The following is a 15,114-nucleotide window of genomic DNA, read 5'->3' on the forward strand; positions in this document are numbered from 1 at the left end:
AATACTGAATAGCAACATGTGGCTATTTAGTATTCACCAAAATTTTGGACAGTGCAAGTCTAAAGAATCGTTGATCGGCCAGACATAGTGGCTCACACCTGTAATCCCAGCACTTTGGGAAGCCAAGGCGGACAGATCATTTGAGGTCGGGAGTTCAAGACCAGCCTGGCCAACATGGTGAAACCTCTACTAATAATACAAAAAAAATTAGCCAGGCATGGTGGCGCATGCCTGTAATCCCAGGTACTTGGGAGGCTGAGGCAGGAGAATAGCTTGAATCCAGGAGGCATTGCAGTGACCCAAGATCATGCCACACCACTACTGCACTCTAACCTGGGCGACAGAGTGAGACTGTCTCAAAAATAAATAAATAAATGCCGAGTGCGGTGGCTTACGCCTGTAATCCCAGCACTTTGGGAGGCCAAGAGGGGGTGGATCACCTGGAGTCAGAGTTCGAGACCAGCCTGACCAACATAGTGAAACCCCATCTCTACTAAAAATAGAAAAATTAGCTGGGCGTGGTGTTGGGCACCTGTAATCCCAGCTACTCAGGAGACTGAGGCAGGAGAATTGCTTGAACCCAGGAGGCAGAGGTTGCAGTGAGCCAAGATCACGCCACTGCACTCCAGCCTGGGTGGCAGAGCAAGACTCCATCTCAAAAAAAAAGAATGCTTGATTGTCTGGACATTCTGCAGAACATCACACTGAGACACTATATTGATGACATCATGCCGATTGTAAGCAAGAAATGGCAAGTGTTCCAGAAATACAAGCAAGACACATACATGCCAGAAGGTGAGATGTAAACTCTACCAAGATTCAGTGGCCTGCCACACTGGTGACATTTTTAAACCTGCTAGATGTTTGTGTAGAAAAGAACTTAACCTTGCCCAGAGAGGGGTCTGGCCTTTGTCCCCAGCTACTGGGAGGTAATCTCTTTAAACTCTTGAAATAGCATTCCTGATAAAAGTATTTTTGTTTTGACTGGCGGCCTTGATAGCAACAATGTGATCTGGGTTGGGGGCTTTGGGTCAGGTGGCATCAGTGTGACCTCCTGAGTGGCTAGAGACTGGAATCAACCACACGGGCAGTCAACCCAGCTTACATGATGGAATCCCAATAAAGACTTTGGACAGGTCAGGCATGGTAGCTCACGCCTGTAATCCCAGCACTTTGGGAGGCCGAGGTGGGCGGATCAGGAGGTCAGGAGATTGAGACCATCTTGCCTAACACGGTGAAACCTCATCTCTACTAAAAATACAAAAAATTAGCTGGGCATGGTGGCGGGCTCCCACAGTCGCAGCTATTTGGGAGGCTGAGGCAGGAGAATGGCGTGAACCCGGGAGGCGGAGCTTGCAGTGAGCCAAAATCACGCCACTGCCCTCCAGCCTGGGTGACAGAGCAAGACTCCATCTAAAAAAAAAAAGACTTTGGACACAAGGGCTTTGGGTAAGCTTTCCTGGTTGGCAATGCTCTATACTGGGAAACTAACCCCATCCTGACTCCACAGGGAGAGGACAACTGGATATTCTCATTTGGTACCTCCCTGGGCTTTGCCCTGCACACTTTTTCCTTGGCTGATTATTATTATTATTATGAGATGGAATCTCACTCTGTCACCCAGGCTGGAGTGCAGTGGAACGATCTCGGCTCACTGCAACCTCCACCTCCCCAGTTCAAGAGATTTACCTGTCTCAGCCTCCCGAGTAGCTGAGACTACAGTTGCATAGCACCACACCTGGCTAATTTTTGTATTTTTAGTAGAGACGGGGTTTCATCATGTTAGCCAGGAAGGTCACGATCTCCTGACCTCATGATCTGCCCACCTCAATCTCCCAAAGTGCTGGGAATACATGTGTGACTCACCGCGCCCAGCCCCCTTGGCTGATTCTTAAAGTGTATCCTTGAGCTGTAGTAAATTATAACTGTGAATATAACAGCTTTCAATGAGTTTTGTGAGCACTTCTAGCAAATTATCGAACCTAAGGATAGCCTTGGGGACCCCTGAACTTGCAACTGGTGTCAGAAGTAAGGGTGCTCATGTGTGGACCATGCCCTCTAACTTTGTAGTTGATTAACTTTCACACCTTTATCATTACTGCTTACACTCAATGTTTATTCACATTTATCCACATACCACTTACTTTCTTCTTTCTAGTGCCTTGCATCAAAGACTTTCTATCTCATGTACTTATTCTGCTTGAAGTAAATCCTTTAGGATCTTTTTTTTTTAACTTTGTACATACTTAATTTTATTTTTTATTTATTTTTAATTTTGTTATTTTTGTGGGTATATAGTAGGTATATGTATTTATGGAGTACATGAGGTGTTTTGATACAGGCATGCAATGTGAAATAAGCACTTCATGGAGAATGGGGTACAAACAATCCAATTACACTCTTTAAGTTATTTTAAATGTACAATTAATTTTTTATTGACTAGAGTCACTCTGTTGTGCTATCAAATATATATATATATATTTTTATTTATTTATTTATTTATTTTTTTTTTTTTTGAGACGGAGTCTCGCTCTGTCGCCCAGGCTGGAGTGCAGTGGCGGGATCTCAGCTCACTGCAAGCTCCGCCTCCCGGGTTCCCGCCATTCTCCTGCCTCAGCCTCCCGAGTAGCTGGGACTACAGGCGCCCGCCACCTCGCCCGGCTAGCTTTTTGTATTTTTTAGTAGAGACGGGGTTTCACCCTGTTAGCCGGGATGGTCTCGATCTCCTGACATCGTGATCCGCCGGTCTCGGCCTCCCAAAGTGCTGGGATTACAGGCTTGAGCCACCGCGCCCGGCCATTTTTTTTTTTTTTTTTTTTTTGAGACAGAGTCTCACTCTGTGGCCCAGGCTGAAGTGCAGTGGCGCAAGCTCAGCTCACTTCAACCTCTGCCTCCCTGGTTCAAGCGAATCTCCTGCCTCAGTCTCCCATGTAGCTGGGATTACAGGCACGCACCACCACGCCCAGCTAACTTTTGTAATTTTTTGGTAGAGACCAGTTTTCACCATGTTGGCCAGGTTGGTCTTAAACTCCTGGCCTCAACTGATCTGACCACCTCAGCCTCCCAAAGTGCTGGGATTACAAGCATGAGCCACCGCACCTGGCCAAAACAGAATATTCTTTAGTGAGGTCTGCTGGTGACTTTTTTTTTTTTTTTTTTTTTTTGAGACTGAGTCTCGCTGTTGTTGGTTCAGGCTGGAGTGCAATGGCGCAATCTCGCCTCACTGCAACCTCCTACCTCCCGGATTCCAGCAATGCTCCTGCCTCAGCCTCCTGAGTAGCTAAGATTACAGGCACCCACCACCACATCTGGCTAATTTTTCTATTTTTAGTAGAGACGGGGTTTCACTATGTTGGCCAGGCTGGTCTCGAACTCCTGACCTCAGGTGATCCACACACCTTGGCCTCCCAAAGTATTGGGATTACAGACATGAGCCACCATGCCCGGCCAATTTTTTCTGTTTTTGTCTGAAAATCTTATTTAATGTCATCTTCGAAATATATTTTTGATGGGTACAGAATTGTAGGTTGATAGTTATTATCATTATTGTTATTATTTTGAGACAGGGTCTCATTCTGTTGCCTATGCTGGAGTGCAGTAACGTGATCTTGGTTCACTGCAGCCTTGACCTCCCAGGGCTCAGGTGATCCTCCCACCTCAGCCTCCCCAGTAGCTGGGACTACAGATGCATGCCACCATGCTCAACTAATTTTTTCTACTTATTGTAGAGATGGGGCTTCACCAGGTTGCCCAGGCTGGTCTCTAACTCCTGAGCTCTAGCAATCCACCCACCTTGGCCTTCCAAAGTGCTGGGCCATGCCCAGCCAGTAGTTACTTTTTATAGCATATTGAAGATTTAATATCAATCTCCTGGCATCCATTGTAACTGTTAAAAAATCAGCTATTTACTTGGCATTCTTTTTTTTAGATGGAGTCTCACTCTGTCATCTAGGCTGGTGTGCAGTGACGCGATCTCAGCTCAGTGCAACCTCCGTCTCCCAGGTTCAAGCAATTCTGCCTCAGCCTCCCAAGTAGCTGGGATCACAGGTGTGTACCGTCACATCTGGCTAATTTTTGTATTTTTGGCAGAGACAGGGTTTCACCACGTTGGACAGGCTGGTCTTGAACTCCTGACCTCAGGTGATTCGCCCACCCCGGCCTCCCAATCCATGCCGGGATTACAGGCATGAACCACCGCACCCAGCCAAGTGGCACTCCTTTGAATGAAATCTACTTCCCCTACCCCTAGCAATCTTTAATACGTTTTCTTCATTTTTATTTCCTGAAGTTTTGTTATTAATAATCTGTGTGCAGATTTCCTTGTATTTCTTTTGCTTGCAGTTCATAGTGATTCTTGAATTAGTGTGTTGGTTTCTGTTATCACCACAGGAAAATTGTCAGCCAGTAGCTTTTCAAATACTTCCTTGCTAAATTCTCTCTTCTCCCCTTTTGGTACAATTGATTTGATTAAAATGAAAACCAGGGCCGGGTGCGGTGACTCACGCCTGTAATCCCAACACCTTGAGAGGCCTAGGCAGGTGGATCACCTGAGGTCAGGAGTTCAAGACCAGCCTCGCCAATATGGTGAAACCTTGTCTCTACTAAAAATACAAAAATTAGCTAGGCATGGTGGCCCACATCTGTAGCCCCAGCTACTCAGGAGGCTGAGGCAGGAGAATTGCTTGAACCCAGGAGGTGGAGGTTGCAGTGAGCCGAGATCCCACCACTGCAATCTGGCCTGGGCAACAGAGTGAGATTAGAATCTGTCTCAAAAAAAAGGTTATGAATGTTTGATAAACTATATTTGTTGGAATATTTGTTGTAGAATACTATTCATTGATTTTTAAACAATGTTAGATTAAATCATTCACTGGATTTGTGATAATTAACTTACTGATTTTACCTCACTGGTTTGTTGTAATTAATACAACTGGTATAAAAAAACTGTGAGGAGGCCAGGCGCGGTGGCTCAAGCCTGTAATCCCAGCCCTTTGGGAGGCTGAGGTGGGTGGATCACCTGAGGTCAGGAGTTCAAGACCAGCCTGACTAACATGGTGAAACCCCATCTTTACTAAAAACACAAAATTAGCTGGGCATGGTGATGCATGCCTGTAATCCCAACTCCTCGGAAGGCTGTGGCAGGAGATTCGCTTGAACCCGGGAGGCAGAGGTTGCGGTGAGCCGAGATCGCGCCATTGCACTCCAGCCTGGGCAACAAGAGCAAAACTCCGTCTAAAATATATATATATATATACTGTAACGATTCCCAAAAATTAGGAGCACAATTAAAGGAACTCCTTCTGATAAAAATTAATTTTATCTTACATGTAAACTAAAATGACTGTATCAAGTTTATTCAGAAATATAATGCAAGGTATTAACTTGCCACAACTGCGTATTTAGGCTAATGTAATATTGTTATTATTTTTAAATTATTTTTTTAACTTTACTCATATGTGGATCATCAAATTTCAAAAGATTAAATGACAATACTTTTAGCAGCAAGCTTCCCTAAGCATATAAACATTTTAATGGGTGATGATTCAGTAGGTACCCGAAGAATCTGTACTGCCAGATATCATTCATCCCCATATACCTGCCCGACAGATACCCCTTTTTGGGACACTGGATGAATGGGTGGGTGGACAGATAGGAGAAAGTGGTATAAGCAAATGGCTTTGGAGTCTGATTGACAGCGATTAAAATCCTGTCTCTACCTCTTACCAGCCTCATGATCCTGCATAAGTTACCCTAAGCCTCAGGGCCACATCTGTAAATTGGGGGTTGTGATGTGATCTCACAGGGTCTTTTTTCGGGGAATGGCAGGAATTATAGATTAAGTGAGCTAGTAATTGTAAAGCACTTAACACAAGGAAGGCGCATAATAAGTACTCCATAAAGAATGACGGCCATTATCATGACTGAGGTGTATGCGGCTGTCGGGGAATTTCTGGTGGGCGGGGCTCAAAGGCAGCAAATCACACTGGAAGTGGAGATGAGGCACTGCTTCTGCATTGACTGCTTAGCAGGAGAGAATGAGGAAGGGTTAGAGGAGATTAAGAGGAATTTAAGAGTCCTCCGCCTTCAACTCTGTCGGATCTGCCCCCGTGCCAAAGACATTCAGGGGATTTCTCGCACTCTCCCTTCCCCTGCGTCCCTCCCGTCCCATCCGATTAACCACACAACACATACAAAATAGGCCCTGCGAGGTTCTGCACGCTGGAAGGGAACGAGAGAAAGGCGCTGCGCTTTCTTGCTGACGCCCTGTACTTGGGCCCCTGGTAGACAGTCACGTGCCCCTCAGCCTGCAGAGAAATCCCACCTAGACCGCGCCCGGGTCCTTGGCTTAGGCCAATCTCCCTTTGGTGGGGGTAGGATGCAGGATCCAGAGTTTTATTGGCTACAGACAGCGGGGTGTGGTCCGCCCAGAACACAGACTGGCTTCCGAGGGCATCTCGGATCCCTGGGTGGGGCGCCGCTCAGACTCCCGGTGCAGGCCCCGCCAAGGCCAGCAGGAAGCGGCCAGACCGCGTCCGTTCGGCGCCAGCTCACTCCGGACGTCCGGAGCCGTAGCCAGCGCTGCTTCCGTCCAGTGCGCCTGGACGCACTCTCCTTACCTGGAGAGAGGCTTGACCTTGAAATCTAGGCTTCATCCCTAGTGTGTGACCTTGAGCAGTTGACTTTATTTTTCAGTGCCTAGTTTTCCAGATACCAGGACTGACTCCAAGGACTATTACTCATCTGGAGGGTTTAGCACAGTACTGGCGCATAGTAAATTTTCCATGTCAGTTTTGGTTATCTTTCGTGCACTTGCAAACATGCCATGCTCTGAAACGAAATAGGCGAATCTTTTTTTTTTTTTTTTTTTTTTTTTTGAGGCGTCTTCCTCTCGCCCAGGCTGGAGTGCAGTGGCGCGATCTCGGCTCACTGTGACCTCTACCTCCCGTGTACGAGATTCTCCTTCCTCAGCCTCCTGATTAGCTGGGACTATAGGCGCGCCACACGCCCCGCTAATTTTTGTATTTTTAGTAGAGATGGGGTTTCGCCATCTTGGCCAGGCTGGTCTAACTCCTAACCTCAGGTGATCTGACCGCCTCGGCCTCTCAAAGTGTTGGGATTACAGGCATGAGCCACCGCGCCTGGCCAGAAATGAAATAAGCAAATCTTTTAACCTGCTCTAATAATATAGTGAAAAGACCATATTAGAGCAGGTTAAGGGATTTGCCTTTTTCGGGTTCTAGTTATAGTCTTTTTTTTTTTTTGAGACGGAGTCTCGCTCTGTCACCCAGGCTGGAGTGCAGTGGCCGGATCTCAGCTCACTGCAAGCTCCGCCTCCCGGGTTTACGCCATTCTCCTGCCTCAGCCTCCTGAGTAGCTGGGACTACAGGCACCCACCACCTGGCCCAGCTAGTTCTTTGTATTTTTTTTAGTAGAGACGGGGTTTCACCGTGTTAGCCAGGATGGTCTTGATCTCCTGACCTCGTGATCTGCCCATCTCGGCCTCCCAAAGTGCTGGGATTACAGGCTTGAGCCACCGCACCCGGCCTCTAGTTATAGTCTTAAACTTGGACATTCTTGTAGAATATAAAGTTTCCTCTTCAAAGTTCCCCTTCTTGTTAAAGACTACATCATAAGTGTAATAAGTAATAGTTTCTCTTAAAGACTTTCTTCAAACCTCCTTGCTTTGTGCTAATAACTCTTTGTTAAGCCCTATCCTACGTAACTGTTGGACATGCTCATAGGCACATTCCAGCTCACAGCCTATCCCCCTTCCTTATTTGGAAATGTTATTGCTTCCTTAAACCTTTCGGTAAGCAACTTCCTTTCTTTCTTCGTTCTTCCTTGCACTTACCTATTTAGGAAAGTTTTACGCTATTAGCAAACAGGGTATCAGTTTAAGAGTGTGAGGTCCCGCTCCAGCCAATGGATGCAGGACACAGCAGTGAGGACGACCCAAATGTGTAAGGGATAAATATGTCTGCTTTTCCGTTGTTCAGGTGTGCTCTCGACATTGTCCCATCTGCAATTGACCACACTTTCTGCAGAAACTAACGATTGCCTTGCTGAGAGATCTTTTGTCTCCGTGCTGACTTTTCTTCACGGCACTGATTATCTATTTCTAACAATTTTGGTATTTCTATTTTTTTTTTTTTTTTTTTTTTTTTTTGAGACGGAATCTCGCTGTGTCTCCCAGGCTGGAGTGCAGTGGCGTGATCTCGGCTCACTGCAAGCTCCGCCTCCCGGGTTCACGCCATTCTCCCGCCTCAGCCTCCCGAGTAGCTGAGACTACAGGCGCCCGCCACCACGCCCGGCTAGTTTTTTGTATTTTTAGTAGAGACGGGGTTTCACCATGTTAGCCAGGATAGTCTCGATCTCCTAACCTCGTGATCCACCCGCCTCGGCCTCCCAAAGTGCTGGGATTACAGGCTTGAGCCACCGCGCCTGGCCAATTTTGGTATTTCTAACATTCTGAACCATCTTGGGCTAGTTGTCTCTTCTGGGCCTGTTTTCCCATCCGTCACATGATAAAATTCATTGGTTAAAAAACCCCAGCGGGCCGGGCGCGGTGGCTCAAGCCTGTAATCCCAGCACTTTGGGAGGCCGAGACGGGCGGATCACGAGGTCAGGAGATGGAGACCATCCTGGCTAACACGGTGAAACCCCGTCTCTATTAAGAAATACAAAAAAAACTAGCCGGGCAAGGTGGCGGGCGCCTGTAGTCCCAGCTACTCGGGAGGCTGAGGCCGGAGAATGGCGTGAACCCGGGAGGCGGAGCTTGCAGTGAGCTGAGATCCGGCCACTGCACTCCAGCCTGGGTGACAGAGCGAGACTCTGTCTCAAAAAAAAAAAAAAAAAAAAAAAAAAAAAAACCCAGCGAACATTTATTGTTACTATTACCTTCCTGCCCTCCCCAACCCCAACCCCAGGGAGCAGTTACAACCTCAGCCGCTGAGCGCACTCGCGGGGTGTAAGAAGCACCAAAGACAGGGAGGCTTGATTCATTTTGCTTTGGGAGTAGAGGGTCAGAAGATTCACAGGAAAATGGCATTTGAGCAAGGATGATTCACTGGAGCTTGCTTTTAAATACTGGTGAGGTTTTATGTTTCAGTCCCTTACAAAGTTGAGCATTCGCAGGGATTGCACTCCGAAATAAGCCCGCTTCCCCTTTTCCTTCGCGAATGACCGAGGGAGCTGCTGGTTCCCATGCAGCAGGTTGTGCCCTTTCCTTATCAGGGTTCTGCATCGCCTCGAACCCGCAGGCCGTGGTGGGCTGCTCTCCTGGGGAAGCAGGGGCTGGGGTGCAGGGTGAAGCTGCTCGTGTCGGCCAGCGCCTGTGAGCAAACCTCAAACGGAGGAGCAGGAGAGGTCGAGCCGGAGCGTGGCAGGGTTGGCCCTGCCTTTTAGAAGGGCACAATTTGAAGGGTGCCCAGGGGCCGGAAGCCGGGGACCTAAGGCCCGCCCCGTCCCAGCTGCTGGGAGGGCTCCCGCTCCACGGAGGTTAGTTTTGCAGAGACTGGGTCTGCAGCGCTCCACCGGGGGCCGGCGGCAGACGCCACAAAACAGCTGCAGGAACGGTGGCTTGCTCCAGGCACCCAGGGCCCGGGAAACAGGCGCGGGTCGCACGCGCGGATCACGCGGGCGATGCGGGCGTGCGCCCCTGCACCCGCGGGAGGCGGTGGGGGAAAGGGGCGGGGCCGGCGCTTGACCTCCCGTGAAGCCTAGCGCGGGGAAGGACCGGAACTCCGGGCGGGCGGCTTGTTGATAATATGGCGGCTGGAGCTGCCTGGGCATCCCGAGGAGGCGGTGGGGCCCACTCCCGGAAGAAGGGTCCCTTTTCGCGCTAGTGCGGCTGGCCCTCTGGACCCGGAAGTCCGGGCCGGTTGCTGAATGAGGGGAGCCGGGCCCTCCCCGCGCCAGTCCCCCCGCACCCTCCGCCCCGACCCGGGCCCCGCCATGTCCTTCTTCCGGCGGAAAGGTAGCTGAGGGGGCGCCGGCGGGGAGTCAGGCCGGGCCTCAGGGGCGGCGGTGGGGCAGGTGGGCCTGCGAGGGCTTTCTCCAGGGCGGCAGCAAGGCCTTCAGCGAGCTTCGGCCTCGGCGCAGATGCCCCCTGAGTGCCTTGCTGTGCTCCGAGACTCTTCTGGGAGGGAGAAGGTGGTCTTCTTGCGCGAGGTCAGAGGAGAATTGTCGCGCTGGTTCAGAAGCGATTGCTAAAGCCCACAGAAGTTCCTGCTTGTTTGGTTAAGAACAGTTCTTAGGTGGTGGTTAGTTTTTTTGTGTTTCTTTGAGGACCGTGGATCAAGATCAAGGAAATCTCTTTAGAACCTTATTATGGAAGTCTGAATTTTCCAAATAGTGAGGATTTTATGTCTAAAAGCAACACGTGAAAAAATTGTTTTCTTCACCCAGTGCTGTCTTACAATTTCCTCTTGGGGGGAGGGGTAGTTACTGCTGTTACTAAAATAAAATTACTTACTGCTAAAGTTCCCCAAGAGGAAGACCACTACTTTTGATGACTTTGCAAGTTTACTAGCTACTGGAAGCCTAACTTTATAAACGAACTACTTACATTTTTGATTTTCAGTTGTATTACCTGCCCAATATTTACGTAGAAGCAGCTTGGTTTTGATTTTGGGTAAGGTTGTTGTACTTCATTAAAAATACATATCCGAAGTGAGCAAGTGTGGATCTGTGGACAGCAGCGATATTTCCTGTCAATTCCTGTTGCTTCAGATAAAATGTACCAGACAGAGGCCGGGCGCGGTGGCTCACGCCTGTAATCCCAGCACTTTGGGAGGCCGAGGTGGGTGGATCACCTGAGGTCAGAGTTCAAGACCAGCCTGACCAACATGGGGAAACCCCGTCTCTACTAAAAATACAAAATTAGCCAGAGTGGTGGCGCATGCCTGTAATCCCAGCTACTCGAGGCTGAGGCAGGAGAATTGCTTGAACCTGGGAGGCGGACGTTGCACTCCAGCCTGGGCAAAAAGGGCTAAACTCCGTCTCAAAAAAAAAAAAAAAAAAAAAAAAAAAACAGTACCAAACAATAATGAGTTTTGTTTTCTTTTTTTGTTTTGAGACGGAGTTTCGCTCTTGTCGCCCGGGCTGGAGTGCGATAGCGCGATCTCGATCTCGGCTCACCGCAACCTCCACCTCCCAGGTTCAATCGATTCTCCTGCCTCAGCCTCCCAAGTAGCTGGGATTACCCATGCCCCACCATGCCTGGCTAATTTTTGTATTTTTAGTGAAAACGGGGTTTTACCATGTTGGTCAGGCTGGTCTTGAACCCCTGACTTCAAGTGAGCCTCCCACCGCGGCTGGCCAGAAATGGGTTTTGGAAAAAGCACTAAACAAAAATCAGGACCTTGGATTCATATGACAGCTCTGCTACTAACTGTAACGGGGGACAGACCAGTTAACCTACTTTTCTGTCTTCTATCAGCTGAGAATTAGATGATTCCCAAAGGCCCATTGAACTCTGAATGACATTAAATACTTCTTAAGTAGGTACACGGTTTTGGTAACTGATGCTAGGTGATGAATGAATGAAAGTGCTGAATGAATGAAACAGGTAAAATAGGAGGAGGAATCTTTATTGGTAAGGCAGGGGTATACTTAATAGGTCTCTAATTTGTTGGCATTGCAGTGGTTACCTTTTGTTTTATTAAGGGGGGAAAAGCATTCTAAGAATAATGAGGCAAACTGCATATTGCACAAGAGACTGTTGTCTGTATTCAACGAATATCTTAACGAATATCTTTTGAGTGTCCACAGTCTGCCAGGCACTGTGCTAGGTCCTCACGATTGGGTAGTGAACCATACAATGTCCCTGCACCCATGGAGTTTATTGTCTCCTGGGGTAGACAGATAATAAATAAGCAAACAAATCTCTTCCTCTCTTCTCCCACCCGCTCCATGTAAGTGTGTGTGTATAGGTGTATACTTAACAAATTGAGTAAAGTGTTTTGAAAGATTAAGAGGAGAAACACATTTTGGTTAGATGTTAGAGAGAGGACTCAGCAGGTGACCTTGAAGCTTAGAGCTGAAGGATCAGTAGGAGGTAACTAGAGAGGCCAGGGAATAGCATGTTCAAAGGTCAGGAGGCAAGAAAGAGCATGGTGCCCTTCAAGAGAGGAAAGAAGGCCACTGTGACTGGGGCATAGATGTAGGCAAGTGTCAGGTGATTGAGAGCTTTACAGGCCATGGTTAGGTTTTATTCCTAATGCCGAGATGCCAAACATGGTGGGTTCATATCTGTAATCCCAGTACTTTAGGAGGCTGAGGCAGAAGTATAGCTTGAACCCAGGAGTTCAAGACCATCCTGAGCAAGGTGAGACCTGTACAAAACAAAAAATTTGCTGGGTGTGATGGTGCTCACCTGTGGTCCCAGCTACTCAGGGGGCTGAGGCAGAAGGATCACTTGAGCCTAGGAGGTGGAAGCTACAGTGAGCCATATTTGAGTCACTACACTCCAGCCTGGATGACAAAGTGAGACCCTGTGTCAAACAAAATACAGAGAGAACGTTAATTTAAAATTTTGAAAGAGGAGTGATCTGAACTTATATCTTAAAAAGATCATTTTAGGGCACGGTGGCTCATGCCTGTAATCAAGTGCTTTGGGAGGCTGAGACAGGAGGATCACCTCAGGCCAGTTCGAGATCAACCTGTACAACATAGAGAGACTTCATCTCTATAAAAAGAAAAAATAAATAGCTGGGCATTGTGAGCTATTCAGGATGCTGAAGCAGAAACATCACTTGAGCCCAGGAGTTTGAGGCTGCAGTAAGCTGTGATCCCACCACTGCAATACAGTGAGATCCTGTCTCAAAGAAAAAAAAAAATCATTTTAGAAGCTTTTTGGAGACTGGATGTGGTAAGAGTAGAAGCTGGAGATGTTCTGTTAGGGATTCGATTCAGACTTTAAATACCACCAATGCGTTGAGTCCCAAATTGACATCGCTACCTTGGATCCTTGCCCCTGAATCCAGATTGGTATATCCAACTTTAGGTTCACTTTATATCTCTACCTGACTAATACAGAGGTGTCCATTATTTTGGCTTCCTAGGCCACATTGGGAGAAGAATTGTCTTGAGCCACACATAAAATACACTAATGCTAACAATAGCTGATGAGCTTAAAAAAAAAAATTGCAAAACTCATAATGTTTGAAGAAAGTTTACGAATGTTGGGCTCATTCAAAGCCGTCCTGGGCCACATGAGGCCCATAGGCTGCAGGTTGGACAAGCTTAATCCAGTAGATACTTTCAACTTACGCTATCTAAAATTTTATGCCAGATTTAGTCCTTTTAAACCCGCTCATCAGTTTTTCTCAGTAAGTAGTATTTTTGGCTTTTTTTTTTTTTCTTTTTTTTGTGATGGAGTTTCGCTCTTATTGTTCAGGCTGGAATGCAGTGGCGGATCTTGGCTCACTGCAACCTCCGCCTCCTGGGTTCAAGTGATTCTCCTGCCTCAGCCTCCCAAGTAGCTGGAATTACAGGCATGCGCCACCAAGACCAGCTAATTTTTGGAGACAGGGTTTCACCATGTTGGTCAGGCTGGTTTTGTACTCCTGACCTGAGGTGATCCACCCGCCTCGGCCTCCCAAAGTGCTGGGGTTACAGGTGTGAGCCACCGCTCGTGGCTGCATTTTTGGATTTTTAATTGCTCAGCCCAAAACTTTAGTACATCCTTGAACCTCTTCTTTCCTCCTACTCTGTATCTTATCCATCAGCAAATCTGTTAGGTCTACCTCACACATATCTAAATCCTACCACTTCTCACCATCTGTGACAATTAACACCCTGGTCTAAGCAGTCATCTCTGTTAAGATTGAGTGGTTAAAGATGTCCTCTAAGGAGATGACATTCAAATCTGAGCTTAAATGTCAAGAGGGAGCTGGTTTTATAAAGATTGAGGAGGCAGCATTATTTTGCTATAGGCTTCCACTTGGTTTCCATTCCATTCTTGATACTTATGGTATATGTTCAAAACAAATGCACAGAAACAGACCCAGGTATATATGGGAATTTCGGATATAAAAAGAGTTCCTAGTTGGGAAAAGATAGACTGATCTGTAAATGATGCCAATTATCCATCATCTGGCAAAAAATAATTTCCTGCCTCCTCTCATACATATCAGATCAATAGACTTTTTCTGTTAAGGGCCAAATAGTAAATATTTTAGGCTTTCCAGACCATATGGTTTCTGTCACACTCCTCTATCCTTGAAGCCACAGATAATATGTAAACAAATGGGCATGGCTGTGCTACAATAAAACTTTACTTCCAAAAACCTGTAGTGGGCCAGTTTAGGCATGGCCAGCACTTTGGGAGGCTGAGGCGGATGGATCACTTGGGGTCAGGAGTTTGAGACCAGCCTGGCCAACATGGTGAAACCCCGTCTCTACTAAAAATACAAAACTTAGCTGGGCGTGGTGGTGCGTGTCTATAATTCTAGCTACTCTGGAGGATGAGACACAAGAATCACTTGAACCCAGAAGGCAGAGGTTGCAGTGAGCCAAGATAGCGCCACTGCACTCCAGCCAGGGTGATGGAATCTTAAAGCAAAACGAAACAAAAGGTAGTGGGTTGGATTTGGCCCATGGGCTGTAGTTTGCCAATCCCTGATACAGAAACAAATTCCAGGTAGATAGGAGCCCAGAATGTTAAAAAAACAAAACTTAAAATCATATAGAAGAACAGGTAGGGGGAAAAATCCTGATCTCGGGATAGGAAGGGATATTGTTTAACATAAGACACAGGAAAATATGTTGTGTAAATTTGACTACATTAAAACTTAAAATTTTCACCGGGCACGGTGGCTCACGCCTGTAATCCCAGTACTTTGGGAGGCCGAGGTGGGAGGATCATGAGGTCAAGAGATCGAGACCATCCTGGCTAACATGGTGAAACCCTGTCTGTACTAAAAATACAAAAAATTAGCTGGGTATGGTGGTGGGTGCCTGTAGTCCCAGCTACTCGGGAGGCTGAGGCAGGAGAATGGCGTGAACCCAGGAGGTGAAGCTTGCAGTGAGCTGAGATTGCGCCACTACACTCCAGCCTAAGCGACAGAGCAAGACTCCGTCTCAAAAAACAAAACAAAACAAAAAACCTAA

General features: G+C 47.4%; 1 protein-coding gene across 4 annotated transcripts in view; it reads left to right on the forward strand.

Annotated features, from left to right (window-relative positions):
• Positions 1-718: 718 nt before the first annotated feature.
• AKAP10 (A-kinase anchoring protein 10) overlaps positions 719-15,114 on the forward strand; it is an 89,999-nt gene continuing 75,603 nt past the window's right edge. For 2 of the 4 annotated variants that reach the window (XR_007720285.1, XM_050763887.1), the window contains exon 1: positions 9,719-9,976. Coding sequence is in view for 3 of the 4 variants with exons in the window: in XM_050763887.1 (XP_050619844.1) it covers positions 9,889-9,976 (88 nt within the window). In the remaining variant the exon portion in view is untranslated. Of the gene's footprint in view, positions 796-9,711; positions 9,977-15,114 lie in introns of those variants that run through there. The other 2 variants (XM_050763886.1, XM_050763885.1) reach the window with 2 other exon arrangements.

This window comes from Macaca thibetana, chromosome 16 (assembly GCF_024542745.1).
Source record: "Macaca thibetana thibetana isolate TM-01 chromosome 16, ASM2454274v1, whole genome shotgun sequence".
Classification (NCBI taxonomy): Eukaryota; Metazoa; Chordata; class Mammalia; order Primates; family Cercopithecidae; genus Macaca; species Macaca thibetana.